The sequence below is a fragment of the Carassius auratus genome, unplaced genomic scaffold (assembly GCF_003368295.1).
Source record: "Carassius auratus strain Wakin unplaced genomic scaffold, ASM336829v1 scaf_tig00214714_1_2670353, whole genome shotgun sequence".
NCBI lineage: Eukaryota > Metazoa > Chordata > Actinopteri > Cypriniformes > Cyprinidae > Carassius > Carassius auratus.
In genome coordinates, this window is record NW_020527778.1 from 2,251,459 (window position 1) to 2,264,820 (window position 13,362).

At 33.5% G+C, this 13,362-nt stretch overlaps 1 protein-coding gene across 1 annotated transcript; it reads left to right on the forward strand.

Moving 5' to 3' along the window:
• The first annotated feature begins 8 nt into the window (after positions 1-8).
• On the forward strand, positions 9-12,755 carry LOC113092737 (V-type proton ATPase 116 kDa subunit a). Its single transcript, XM_026258418.1, has 23 exons — positions 9-146; positions 574-669; positions 1,021-1,484; positions 1,703-2,418; positions 2,887-2,965; positions 3,461-3,558; positions 3,691-3,819; positions 4,453-4,574; positions 4,686-4,812; positions 5,228-5,310; positions 5,894-5,987; positions 6,103-6,315; positions 6,449-6,599; positions 7,459-7,592; positions 7,727-7,887; positions 7,979-8,072; positions 8,509-8,627; positions 8,994-9,201; positions 9,290-9,397; positions 10,520-10,597; positions 10,751-10,868; positions 12,037-12,208; positions 12,569-12,755. The coding sequence occupies exons 4-23, from the start codon at positions 2,302-2,304 to the stop codon at positions 12,654-12,656; spliced, it is 2,493 nt and encodes an 830-aa protein (XP_026114203.1). The 5' UTR covers positions 9-146; positions 574-669; positions 1,021-1,484; positions 1,703-2,301; the 3' UTR covers positions 12,657-12,755.
• Positions 12,756-13,362: the final 607 nt, after the last annotated feature.

Consider the following 13,362-nt stretch of genomic DNA (forward strand, 5'->3'; position numbering starts at 1 on the left):
TCCAGCGGTCATGTGACGTGTCCTGCTTACAGTTTATTTTTTTATTATTTATTTATTTTTTAGTTCCGTCACAGGCAAGTAGAAGGCACTTATAAGGCAATGTTTACAACTCTAAATGAACTTTGATGTGACTTCAAATAACAAAAGTATGTCTGTTTTAATTCATTTTAAATTTTATTTTTAATTAAATGATTTTATGTAAAGAAAAAACGTAAGAGTACACGTTCCTTATAAGTTCTATAAATTATTCCTTTATTATATATATTTATTTATTTATTTATTCCAGCTGATAGTGGCATAGAATTATGTTTTTTTTTTTTTTTCGTTGTTGTAAACTCATGTTACCAAAAAGCAACTAACGACATTCAGTATAGATCAAATCTATGTTAATGGTGTTTTAAAATCGTTATTCTAAAAAGATTTTTTCGCATAGAATAATTTTTAAACAAACGCGAGCAAAGCAGTCATTTCATTTTGTCTTTCACAACACCAGCGCTGCGTTTTTAAACAGCAGTTTGTCCGATTCATTGGCTCAGTTTTTAAAAAATGCATCTCTTTGGTCCATGAAATTAGAAGGCGATCATGTTCAGTTCAGTCTGTTTTCATCGATGACTGTCGCAGCAGACGGTGCGTGGATCACCTGAGCTCTGGAGAACAGCTCAGCAGCAGGTGATACTGAAAACACAACACTGTCCAGGGCCCTGTGATAAACTCTTCTGTGGTGTAGAGTAGGCCAACACCTAGATAAACTTTACCGTACATTTTATTGACGGCGGGGTACAAGGAACTCCACAGCTCTATAATTATATAAATTATTTTGACACTTAATTATATTATTTTATTAAAAATAACAATAAAAGTATGTTTGATTAAAAAAAATGAATATGCATGTTTATGAATGTATGTTATGTAAAATCAATATTCTTATTTTCTTAGTTATATTTTAATCTTATAAATGTATAATTTTCTTTTAGTTCTAGGTTGTGTTAACTCACCTATTTGTTTTTCTGCGCTTTATAGTAACATACAAAAAGGAAGATGAAAAATGGAATGTTTTTCATTCTTCCAGCGAGTATGGAAGGCTCTGAAGCGTCCCTTCAGATGGAATCAAGTGGAGTCTTCTGTGCCTCTCTCTGAGATGGTCAGTCCTGAGCCATCGGCCATCATCCCTCATCATTCCTCAGGTTTCGAGTCCATCTCGTTCAGCTTTACACTGGACAACATGTCCAAAACATCTTCGACCCTCTCTGAGGACAATATAGATGAGAGAGAAGGTGACTATACCTGTAGCTGCACCATGCGGGCCAATAGGAGACCCAGCCTGCATATTGTTAGTATTATGAAACAGGGTATGTGGGGCCAAGACGGCATTTCCAGCATCCCAAAGTTGACTTTGCCAGATGAAGTGCCTGTCAGTGTGCCATCAGTTATCCTGAGTGCTCAGAGTGGCACAGATGCTTCTCCTGTGGAGAACACTGCACCAGGTGAGACAGAATTTAAATTGAATTTGAGTTTAATTTAATTTAATTTTAATAAAATGTTGTTAAAGGGTGATAATATAACTATATCCAAAAGTGATACAGAAGTAAAGTACATTTTTACTTTTTAAATTTTAGTCTTTATCATTTTAAAAATGCAATACAAATATCTCTTTCATTTTAAGGACGGAGTTGCGTTTTCCTTTTCTTTTTCCTCACTTTAGTGAAACAAACAAATAACGAGGAGAGAAGGTTCTTCAGCAGAGCGTGGATGGTTTACTTACGGCTGTGCTGCATACAGCTATCAGATTCAGTCGAGTCTGTCTCTCTGAACTCTGAATTGTACTGCACATACTGAGGACAAGTGTAGATGAGAGAGGAGGGATGATAACTGGAGCATGCGAGTCGATAGGACAAGCGGCCTGGATATTCTCAGTATTTCAAGCCGAGCGTATGACAAAACTACAGCAGCAAGCAAAATGCAGAGGAATGTTTGCCAATAAATGTTTACAAATGAGATTAATGTTTCATTGTGATCATATGCCATAACAATTATATAAGGTTAAGGTTATTTACTTACTTGAAATGATCAAATTAAAGGAAATGCGTACTGTGCTGCATGGGTTGTTAATCATAATTTGGTCTGGATGGCCCAGATGCACTAGCGGTGTCAATACTGATCCCGAGGCCACAGGAGAACACTATTGATCTCACGGACAGACATTTAACAGGCTGACTTACCAAAACCAGACAGTCGCTGCTGCTCAACCAGAAGTATGTGAGCTGTTTCTGTTCCTCCAAACTATCCAGAACAAACTCCAGAATGAGTTCTTTATTCCGTAGTGAGGAGATGTGTCTCGTGCAGCTGTTTTTTCAAACCGAATCGGCTCACAATTGCATCAGTGAACTTGGACATCTTGGATTGGTTCAGTTTAAAGATGTGAGTAAGCTTTGTACTGCTTGAGTGATGTGTGTGTGTGTGTGTGACTCCATTCGGATGTTTATGTGGCTTGTGAACCAAATGACATTATAGCTAAAAAAAATAGGCCATCATTTATTTTGACATTTGTCTGATTGTCAAGTAACCATACTGCATCCATTGATTTATAAAGATAGTCTAGTCTGCTTTTGGCAGCGTGCACACTTTCTAGTGCATACAGTGCAAACTCGCTGCATCATTCTCCAGTTCATATTGAACGGTCATTGACACAGAATTTGACTTCTCACCATCACTGAATCAATCAATGCATAACACTGCAGAACCAGAAAAAAATTATTGTGATAACTGTATGTATGTAAATTAATAAGGGACTAATTTAAGCAGCTAATATGGCTTCAGTCACCTGAATTCTGCCCCGATGTGTTAGAATTTCTTTATGTATTAAACTTGTTTAAAATGATCTCACAGCTGAATCCAGGTGTAACAACCTTTCAGAGGCGATTTGTGAAAGAAGTGAAGAAATGTGAAGAAATGGAGAGAATTCTGAGTAAGTTTGTGTTTTATTATAAGATGCACTAAGAACTCCGAATAAACATTTCTGCTGTATATTTTTTAAGCCCTAATGGTGAGTTGCTTATTTTTCAAAAATCCATATTTCGTCCATTTTACATTTTGAATCATTCATAATGCTGCAGAAGGGATCTAACAATAATATTTTGGTTACAGTTGACTCATACTCCTTATATTCATTTAAACATCTGTATGTAAGTTTTTCTTACTTTGAAATTTCGATTTCAATGTCATTCTGATGTTTCTTATAACTTCTGTTTCTGAGAGAATATAAGCTTGGTCAACAGATGCATGTGTATCCACTGTAATTATGAAAGCGTTATATTTATGACTGAAAATGTCACTCATTTAACTTTAGGGGGTTCCAAAGTCGCAAAAAACACACATACAGCTGCTTTAAAATTATATAATTTAATCATGCATAATTAAATCATGCAGTCAGGCTGGTTTCTCTTGAAATGATGTCATTTAGGGTATCTTGAGAAGGAGATGGTGAAATCTAACATTGTAATTGCTGCAACAAAGGAGAAGGAGATGGTGCCATGTGCCAGAGATGTTCTGGAGCTTGAGGTGAAAAACAGTTTTGTTTTGGCCTTTACCAAATAAACACACGTTCTCTTACTCTGTATTAACAAAATTTGACACACAAAAATAAATTCAGAAAGCTATACTGTGACACAATGCTTGCCTTCAAACCTTTAGTCCACATTTGAGAAGTTGGAGCGGGAACTGCGAGAAATCAACCGTAACCATGCCACACTCCGACAGAACCTCGTTGAGCTGATGGACATTGACTCTCTGCTGAGGATGACTGAATACTTCTTTGAAGAGGTCCAGATCTTGAGATCAGTTGTAGTTTTTTAGTTTTCATTCTATATTAATATTAGTATGCATTCATATTTTGAATAAGCTTTTTTGTATATTTGCTCTTCATTTTAATTTAAGTACGTCTTTTTATGAGATTTTACATTTTTTTATATATTTTAATTGAAAGCTAATATAGAAATATTGGCTACTTTTATTGTTATTTAAAGTTTTAACTTTACATGATTTATCTCAGTTACTTGCCAAGGTTTTTTATTTGAATTTATTTTTTTTGTCTCATATACAGTATATGTATTTTTTTTTATCTTTTATCTTTATTTTTTTTTAGCTCTCTTAATTTGTTTTAGCTTTATTTAAATTACCAATTTTTTATAAGGTTTAGTTTTAGCTTATCTAATAGCTGTGTTTGACTTATTTATAAAAAAAAAAAAAAAAATTCAATCAAACTAAATGTATTTGAAGGCCATGATTTAGAATTAATATTTGAACATTCTCAAACACTTGATGTAAAGTTCACCCAAAAATAAAATTTCTGCCTCCTGTTTTTGTTGTTGTATGAAACAGAAAGGAGTTGTCCATACTCATTTCCATGCAGTGAAAGTGAATGTTTTCTGTGTGTTATGATTGCTTGTGTACCAGGCCGAGTCGCTGCTGACCTACTCTGAGCCCCCCTCTGAAGACTCTGTGTCTATGACCGTCTCATCACACATAACCAGCCGCAGAAACAGCAACTCCAGCACCTCTGGAGCTCTACATCTTAGGTACTGTACATTTCACATATCTTGTCCCACTGATACACAAAGGTTCCAGTTAAAACCTAAAAAGATAGCACCGTACCACTTATGACATACTCTGTGTGTGCACATTTAAAGCTTTATTGCAGGTGTTATCAAACAAGAAAGGTTTCCAGCTTTTGAAAAGGTTCTTTGGCGCCTTTTTCATGGAAATTTCGTCCTTCGGCATGCAGAGATCCAGGCCACCGAGGAACTACAAGCGGTGGTGAGAATATCATATTCTTATATTCCCATACTCCTGTTTTTAAGTTTGATTTATTATTGATGTTCTTTCACACTCAAAACATGAATTGTCAACACTTCTGCAAAATATATGCACTGCTAACACCAACATTATAATTACTTTCAACACTATCCAGAATTTATAGGTCTCTTCATAAGTGATTTTGAATATTTAAAGCAATCGATAGCTTGGGATCAGATTGTAAATATACGTCACACATGCTGCTATATCACTTGTTTGACATTGATCCATTTTATATATATATACATATATACATATATACCATATATATATATATATTTTATTATTATTATTTAGGACAGATGGTGAAAGCTCATGTACAGTTTGGTTTATATTGTCAGAAAATGTTTATTAAACATATGTTTCTTTTAAACAGAGGGGAGCTGTGAAGAAGGACGTGTTCATTATTTTTGTCCAGGGAGGTCGTGTGCGAGAAAAAATCAGAAAAGTCTGTGAAGGGTGAGAGAATCTGGGTATATACCATCAGTGGATTCATTCTCGAAAAATATTGAGTTTCTCGAATTAAAAAATTCTGTTTTTCTTTATTTTAGAATTTATTTTTAGGGTTGCAGCATCACTAATGGAATGCTTATATCAATACAAAATAATCTGTATACTTTATATATATCTTATTTATTTATTCTGTATATTTACAAAAATAATCAATGTAAAGACAAAGAAAAAATAACTAAAATTAAAAAATGTACTACATAAAAAAAAAACTTCTTGATTGCATCTTTTTACTTTTCAACAACATTTTGAATTTTTAAAATACAATTTTAATGTTGATAACACCAATGATGTACAGACTTTAATGAATGAATGAGTCAGACAACCCTTAAAACACCCTTTAATATTATTTCACATTATTATAATTTTTATATGATTTCATAAATTGTAGGTTTATAGATTAATGGCTATATATTTTTCATGATATGTCACCATGAGAATATTAATTTTATTCGATGTCCTTATTCACATTGGCTAGATTTGAATTCTAAATGAAATTTCTTCATCAACATTGTTTCTACAATCCTTAAAGATTTCGTGCCAGCTTGTACTCATGCCCCAAAACTCTGTATGAGCGCAAGCAAATGAGCAACAGCGTAATGACACAAATGCAAGATCTTCGAATGGTGAGTCACGTTATTGATTATTTTCAATTGCAAGTGTCTTTTCAAGTGTGAGACAATCAGTATTCATAAATAAATCGAGGAAACAGCTGTTTTTATGTCCAAATCTGTTGTAAAGATCCTGAGAAGAACTGAAGAATATCGTGCCAGTGTCTTGACCCGAGCAGCGGAGCACGTCCAGGAGTGGAGCAGTAAAGTGAAGAAGATGAAGGCCATCTACTACACCCTCAATCTCTGCAACATAGACATCACGCAGAAGCTGATCGTGGCAGAGATCTGGTGTCCTGTGTCAGATCTCGCTATAGTTCAAAACGCCCTGATTAAGGGATCTGTGAGTATGTTTATATGCTTCCTCAAATAAATATTCTTCAAACCATCACTAATACAGTATTTAAAAATCAAATATTTGATCAAGTGGTTTTATGACCAGGTATTCCTCCTCTTGGTTTCTCTTTCTCTCTTAGGAGCAGAGCGGATCCAGTGTGACTCCAGTACTGAACCGAATCCAAACCCAGCAAACTCCACCGACCTTCAACAGAACCAACACATTTACTGAGGGATTCCAGACTATTATTGATGCCTATGGGGTCGGCACTTATCAGGAGATCAATCCAGGTATTTGACTCTAAAATTAAATATGTTATTTCATTGCAACATTTAATATATATTAATAACATATTGTTTTATAATATGTTTGCATATATTTTATAATATGTTAATATATTTAATGCATTATTTCATTGCAACATTATATATATATATATATATATATATATATATATATATATATAAATAAATATATATATATATATATATATATATATATATATGGGTGTGTGTGTGTGTGTGTGTGACCCTGGACCACAAAACCTTTCTTAAGTGTCAATTTTTCAAAAATAAGCTATCCATTGATGTGTGGTTTATTAGGATCGGACAATATTTGGTCGAGATACAACTATTTGAAAATCTGGAATCTGAGGGTGCAAAAAATTTAAATACTGAGAAAATCACCTTCTAAATTGTCCAAATGATTTTCTTAACATTGTATATTACTAATCAAAAATTCAGTTTTAATATATTTACAATAGGAAATTTACAAAATATCTTCATGAACACGATCTTTACTTAATATCCTAATGATTTTTGGCATAAAAGAAAAATAAATAATTTTGACCCATACAATGTATTTTTGGCTACTGCTACGAATATTCCTCAGCGAGTTAAGACTGCTTTTGTGCTCCAGGGTCACCACATACAGTACATATATATATGTGTTCTTGTAGCTCAAGTGGTAGAGCATTGGGTTATCAAGTGCAAGGTTGTGGGTTCGATTCCCTGGGAACACATGATAAGTAAAAATTGATAGCCTGAATACACTGTAAGTCGCTTTTGATAAAAGCGTCTGCTAAATGCATAAATTTAATTTAATATACGTGTGTGTATTATAATTGACTTGCTCCATTTATTTTCTCAGCTCCATGCACTATTGTAACCTTCCCTTTCCTGTTTGCGGTGATGTTTGGAGATTGTGGTCATGGACTGGTGATGACGCTATTTGCAGTCTGGGTCATTTCACAGGCTGAATCCTTCAGGAAATGGAAAAATGAGGTATTGAATGGTGTTAAAGGTGCTCCGATCTTTTGTTTGCATAATCAGACAACTTTTTTTTTACTCTGATTAGTGTCTTTTAAAGCATTTTTACTTATTATTTTCACTAGTCATTATTGTCTTTCTTCTTCCAGGTCACAGATGTCTTGATCGGGGGACGCTATATAATCCTGCTCATGGGAATGTTCTCCATTTACACTGGTCTGATTTACAACGACTGCTTCTCCAAGTCCTTCAACATCTTCGGCTCTTCCTGGTGTGTTCGGCCCATGTTTCATCCTCATGGCCCTTGGCAGTACGTATGCTAGAGACCTGCAGACTTTAAAGTAGCCGCTTGCTCTTTTCCATTCTGATATGTATTTTGTATTTTTTTTTTTTTATCTCAGAAACGAAACGCTGCAAGAGTATAACCATCTTCAGCTGAACCCATTTGTGCCTGGAGTTTATTCTGGAGACCCGTATGTGTTTGGAATTGACCCGGTCAGTGCCTGTAAAATCTTGTTGGTACAACATTATTTCTTTCCTTGGTCAGTTTTGGTTAAGGCATACATTTAAGTTTAGCTTTTGTTGTTTTTCATACATCATGTGATCTTGGAGTGGGATTTGAGAGTTTGAACAGGAGCTTGGGTGTCAGGATTTATACTGTTCTGATGCTATGCAATGCTAAGCTAAGTTCACGCCATGCAAGGGAATAGAGGAGTACTTTTAACAGCAAGTGAATATAATAATGATAATAAATAAATAAAATAAATAATATGACTGCATTCTATTTAAATATATATTTTAATGTAATTTATTCCTGTGGGGCAAAGCTGAATTCTCACCATCAGTATTCCAGTCTTCAATGTCGCTATTATTCCAAACTTCAGAAATGTGTGGATTTACACAATGAAGCACTGATTTATTTTTGTTTCAGGTTTGGAATATTGCATCAAACAAGCTGTCATTTCTCAACTCCTTCAAGATGAAGATGTCAGTCATACTGGGAGTCAGTCACATGCTCTTTGGAGTCTCCCTGAGTTTGGTCAACTTTGTGTGGGTATTTGTTCTCTTATAAATGGAAGACAAAATATTTTTTTGTTGTCAAATCCTAATGCAAACATTAATCCTCTTTTAAAGACATATAAGTTGTTATACTGAAATTTTATGATGTAATAATGTAGCTTTTGTCTATCTTGTCTAAAGTAGAAAAATTAGATGCTACTTGTATATAAATCTACACTGTAAAAAATTATATGATCGATCAATAAGTCATGGCAACATATGTTTTTCCTTTAGTTTAACCCATTAAAATAATGTAACAAATTTCAACAGCACTTTTTAATTTAGACGAGATTCAGCTTACCAGAAAATAATAATAATAATAATCTGTGACATTTTGCTTTTCGTTGCCTCATTCAGACATTTCCGAAAATTCCAGGCCATTTTCCTTCAGTTTGTTCCCCAGCTGATCTTCATGCTGTCTCTCTTTGGATACCTGATCTTCCTCATCCTCTATAAATGGTGCATCACTCTACGCTCTGAAACGGCTCCCAGCATTCTGCTGCTCTTCATCAACATGATGCTGTTTGATTACCAGTCTGAACATCTGCTTCTCTACGGAGGACAGGTTTGGATTCCCGCTCCTCTAGAAGCAGTTCTTTACTCCTGAAGTACTCAGTGTGTCAGATCATGTCCGATGCTGTAATGCTCTACAGAAAGGGCTTCAGATCTTCTTGGTTTTGACGGCGGTGCTCATGGTTCCTGTGCTGCTCCTGGTCAAACCCTTCCTCATCTACAGGACCCGCATGAAGACCAGACACCAGGTAAGTGAGCGGAGCAGAGCAACATTGTCCTAAGAACAGCAAATACCTATTTCAACCAAGGTTAATAGAGCTAAATAAAACTAAAACTATACCAAACTTTCATCATTAAATATATATATATATATATATATATATATATATATATATATATATATTGTTTAAAAACTAAAATGTATTTATTTCCATTAATTGCCAAGGTAGTATTTCTCATTTTCATTTGGTTTAACTTGATGTACTAAGGTAACAAAAACTAAAACTGAAAAATAAATTAACTAATAAAAATAACAAAAACACACAACAAAATAACCACAAATAACTAAAATATATAATGAAATGAAAACAATGATAATAATGTATTAATAATGATTTTTATAATGAAAACAAAAATTTTAAAAATAAAAACTAATTCAAAATATTATCAAAATTAAATTATGCACATTTTAAATGTAAACAAAATCCTTACATTTAAAAAAAAACTGTATATTTTTATAAACATGTGGCTTTCCTTTTTTAGTAAAATGTATAAAATGTTAAGTTAGTTATATTATTAAAATAAAAACATTAAACACAATATAAATGTAATTATACAAAGTTTGTACAATGGTTGTATAAATATTTAAATATATTAAGTTTGTGTAAAGTACTAGTAATTAAGTTCAGTAGTCTACGATATTTTCTTTGAACTTTAATATTGAATTTTAATATTATATAACATTGAGCTGTACATATATATTTACATATAAGACTAACATTTATATTTATTAGTTATTTATATTTATATAATTATTTTTAAATTATACATTTCAATACTGCAATTTTAGCATAAATCCTTTTTTGTTGTTATTTTTTGTCATATTCAAAGTGGGACCATCTTTTAAATGTGAATAGTGTGTGTGTGTCTATATATATATATATATATATATAAAAATAATTAAATATAAATATATATATATAAATAAAAAATACACACACGCTAGTAAACATTTAAAGTGGATCAAAACCTTTCACCAGAGTTGTCCTAAAACCTAAATGCATTCTTGATTAACTTTTTTGATCCACTTCAAATGTTGACTTCATAATATTTTTATGTAAGTGATTGTGAATAATAAGGTCTCTACACAGGTGTTGGGGAACAATCTGAATGATCAGCATGGCACAGATACACGCTCGTCCTTCTCACATCATCAGAGTGATGAGATGGTAAGCTTTTGCTATATGGTACGTCTTTAAATGTTGTTTAAAACCTACCGAACGCTGCTACTTTATCTCTTAAACACAACATATATGCTCAAACGTCTTAACTATGCTGTACAACCAAAGAGGAAAGCTAATGTCATCTGTTTTCTTCTTCAGGTAAGTATGGGAGACATCTTTGTGTATCAGGCCATCCACACAGTCGAGTTCTGCCTGGGCTGCATCTCCAACACGGCCTCGTATCTCCGGCTCTGGGCGCTCAGTCTGGCTCACGCAGGTTTGTCCTGTCGCAGTAGTGCACGGTAATAAAACAAACTACACGATCAGTACAGAGATAAACGGCTTCGGTTGTATTATCTGTGTTCTTGATGTTTAACTTTTGTGTCTGCGTGACTGATTGTATCAACAGTGAAATGATTTATGAGTAAATGAAGGAGTGCAGTTTATGAGGACACATACGAAGAACAAGAACACAGAACGTGGTTTACCTTTTTTTTTTTTTTTTACCTTCCCTAATTTCTCGCATATTCATTTAATGGAATACATGACCAAGTGCTTTTCAGAATTTAGTTCTGAAAATACACTATTGGTCAAGTTTGTAATAATAAAATTTATTATTATTATTATTATTTTAATGTTTTTAAAAGTTATCTGAAAGAAATGCTATGCATTGATTTGATACAGTATAACAGTAATATTTTAAAATATTATTACAATTGAAAATAACTTTTTGCTGTTTTCCATTTTAATATAATTTAAAAAGCAATCTTTTCTGTCATTCTGAATGCTGATTTGGAGCTCAATAAATATTTATCATCATCAACGTTGATGTTAAAGAGCGGCTTAATATTTTTGTTTAAACCGTGAAACATACCATTTAAAAAAAAGTATTTTTATTCAGTAAGGATGCATTAAATGTATCAAAAGTGACAATTATAATGTTAATGTCAAATAAATGCCTTTTTTTTTTTTTTTTACTTTCCATTAATCAAAGAATCCTTAAAAAAGTTTCCACAAAAGCATAAAATTAGCAAAAGATGTTTTCAGGATTATTAATAATAAGAACCATTATTAATAATTGAACAGCAAATCAGCATATCAGAATGATGTTTAAAAAAGCCTTTAGTTATTGAGGTTATTAGTATATTTATGTTTCAGTAAACACGCGGCAAAGGGAATAGATCACCTCAGATCAATAGATCAAATGTGTTTCCAAACACACTTGATTTTTTTTTCACTGTGCAACACAAAAGTACATATTTACATAAAACAACTGTTGAAATTTCATTCTGCTCTTCTTCACACAACACAATTACTCTTATTATAAGAATGACTTGAGAGTGAGTAAATAATGACAGAGTATTCATTTTTGGGTGAACTATCCCATTAAAAAAAGCAGACTGGCTGAGTGAAATGAGGTTAATTGAAGGCCATATGTTCTGCAGAGCTGTCGGAGGTGCTTTGGAGGATGGTTCTCCAGGTGGGCCTGAAGATCTCCTCTGGTATGGGTTCACTCATGCTGGTGGTGCTGTTTGCAGCTTTCGCTGTTCTCACCGTGACTATTCTTCTGGTTATGGAGGGCCTGTCTGCCTTTCTGCATGCTTTACGACTACACTGGTGAGAACAACACATGATTCACAAGCTACGAGTATGAGTCTTCACTTTAACAAAGATGTTATGAGAGTTATCATGCATATAACTACCTTGCACTTGTAAGCTGCATGTTAGTTAAGGTATTTGACTCATTCCTTACCTTTGACATGGGGCATGCTTGTCTGTCTATATAAAAATATACATATATCCTGCCCAAAGGTCTATTGTTTCTGTACTTGAAGTGTGTCCAAATACTACTAATCACAACAAATGTTTGATCTGTTTACAAAGTATGTGTAAATGTGAGAAAAATGTGAGAAAAAATACATAGCACAAAGTGATATGAATGTAGGTAAAGTGACATTTTCATGTGTTTGTTTTCAGGGTTGAATTCCAGAACAAGTTTTACGAGGGATCCGGCTACAAGTTCGCACCCTTGTCCTTTGACAGCCTGTTAAAAACACAGCAGTAATAGCTTGTATTCGTGCTATTCTTGTAGTTTTTATTGTAAAAATAGTTTCGTGAATGTAACAAATGCATATTTCAAATCAGGAGTCTTCAACAGGGATCTCGCTAGAATGGTGTAAAATGAAATTTTTTAAATTGCAAGATTTAGATGAGTTTGTTAGTTCATCAGAACAGATTTGGAGAAATGTATAGCGTTAGAGTACATCACATTACAATGGATCCTCTGCAGTGAATGGGTGCCGTCAGAATGAGAGTTCAAACAGCTGATTAAAAACATCACAATAATCCACAAGTAATCCAGTCCATCAATTAAAATCTTAAGAAGTGAAAAGCCAACATTGCTTCTGGCTAAAATATTAAACATTTTGATGTGAGAGGACAAAATGAGATTGGCTCTTTTACTGGAGGAAGCTTTATTATGGATTATGGACTGGTATTTTGGCCAGAAGTGACAGGTTAACATCAAAACACTTTAATGATGGATTTGTTTATTAGAAACATGCATATTTTAATTTAACAGACATTAAATGTGTGGATAGACTCATGTGGATTACTGTGATTTTTAGACTCTCATTCTGACGGCACCCATTCACTGCAGAGAATCCATTGGTGAGCAATTGACGTAATGCTACATTTCTCCAAATCTGTTCTGATGAAGAAACAAACTCTATTTCTGTTTACAGTACACAGTAATACTGTAACTTCAACAT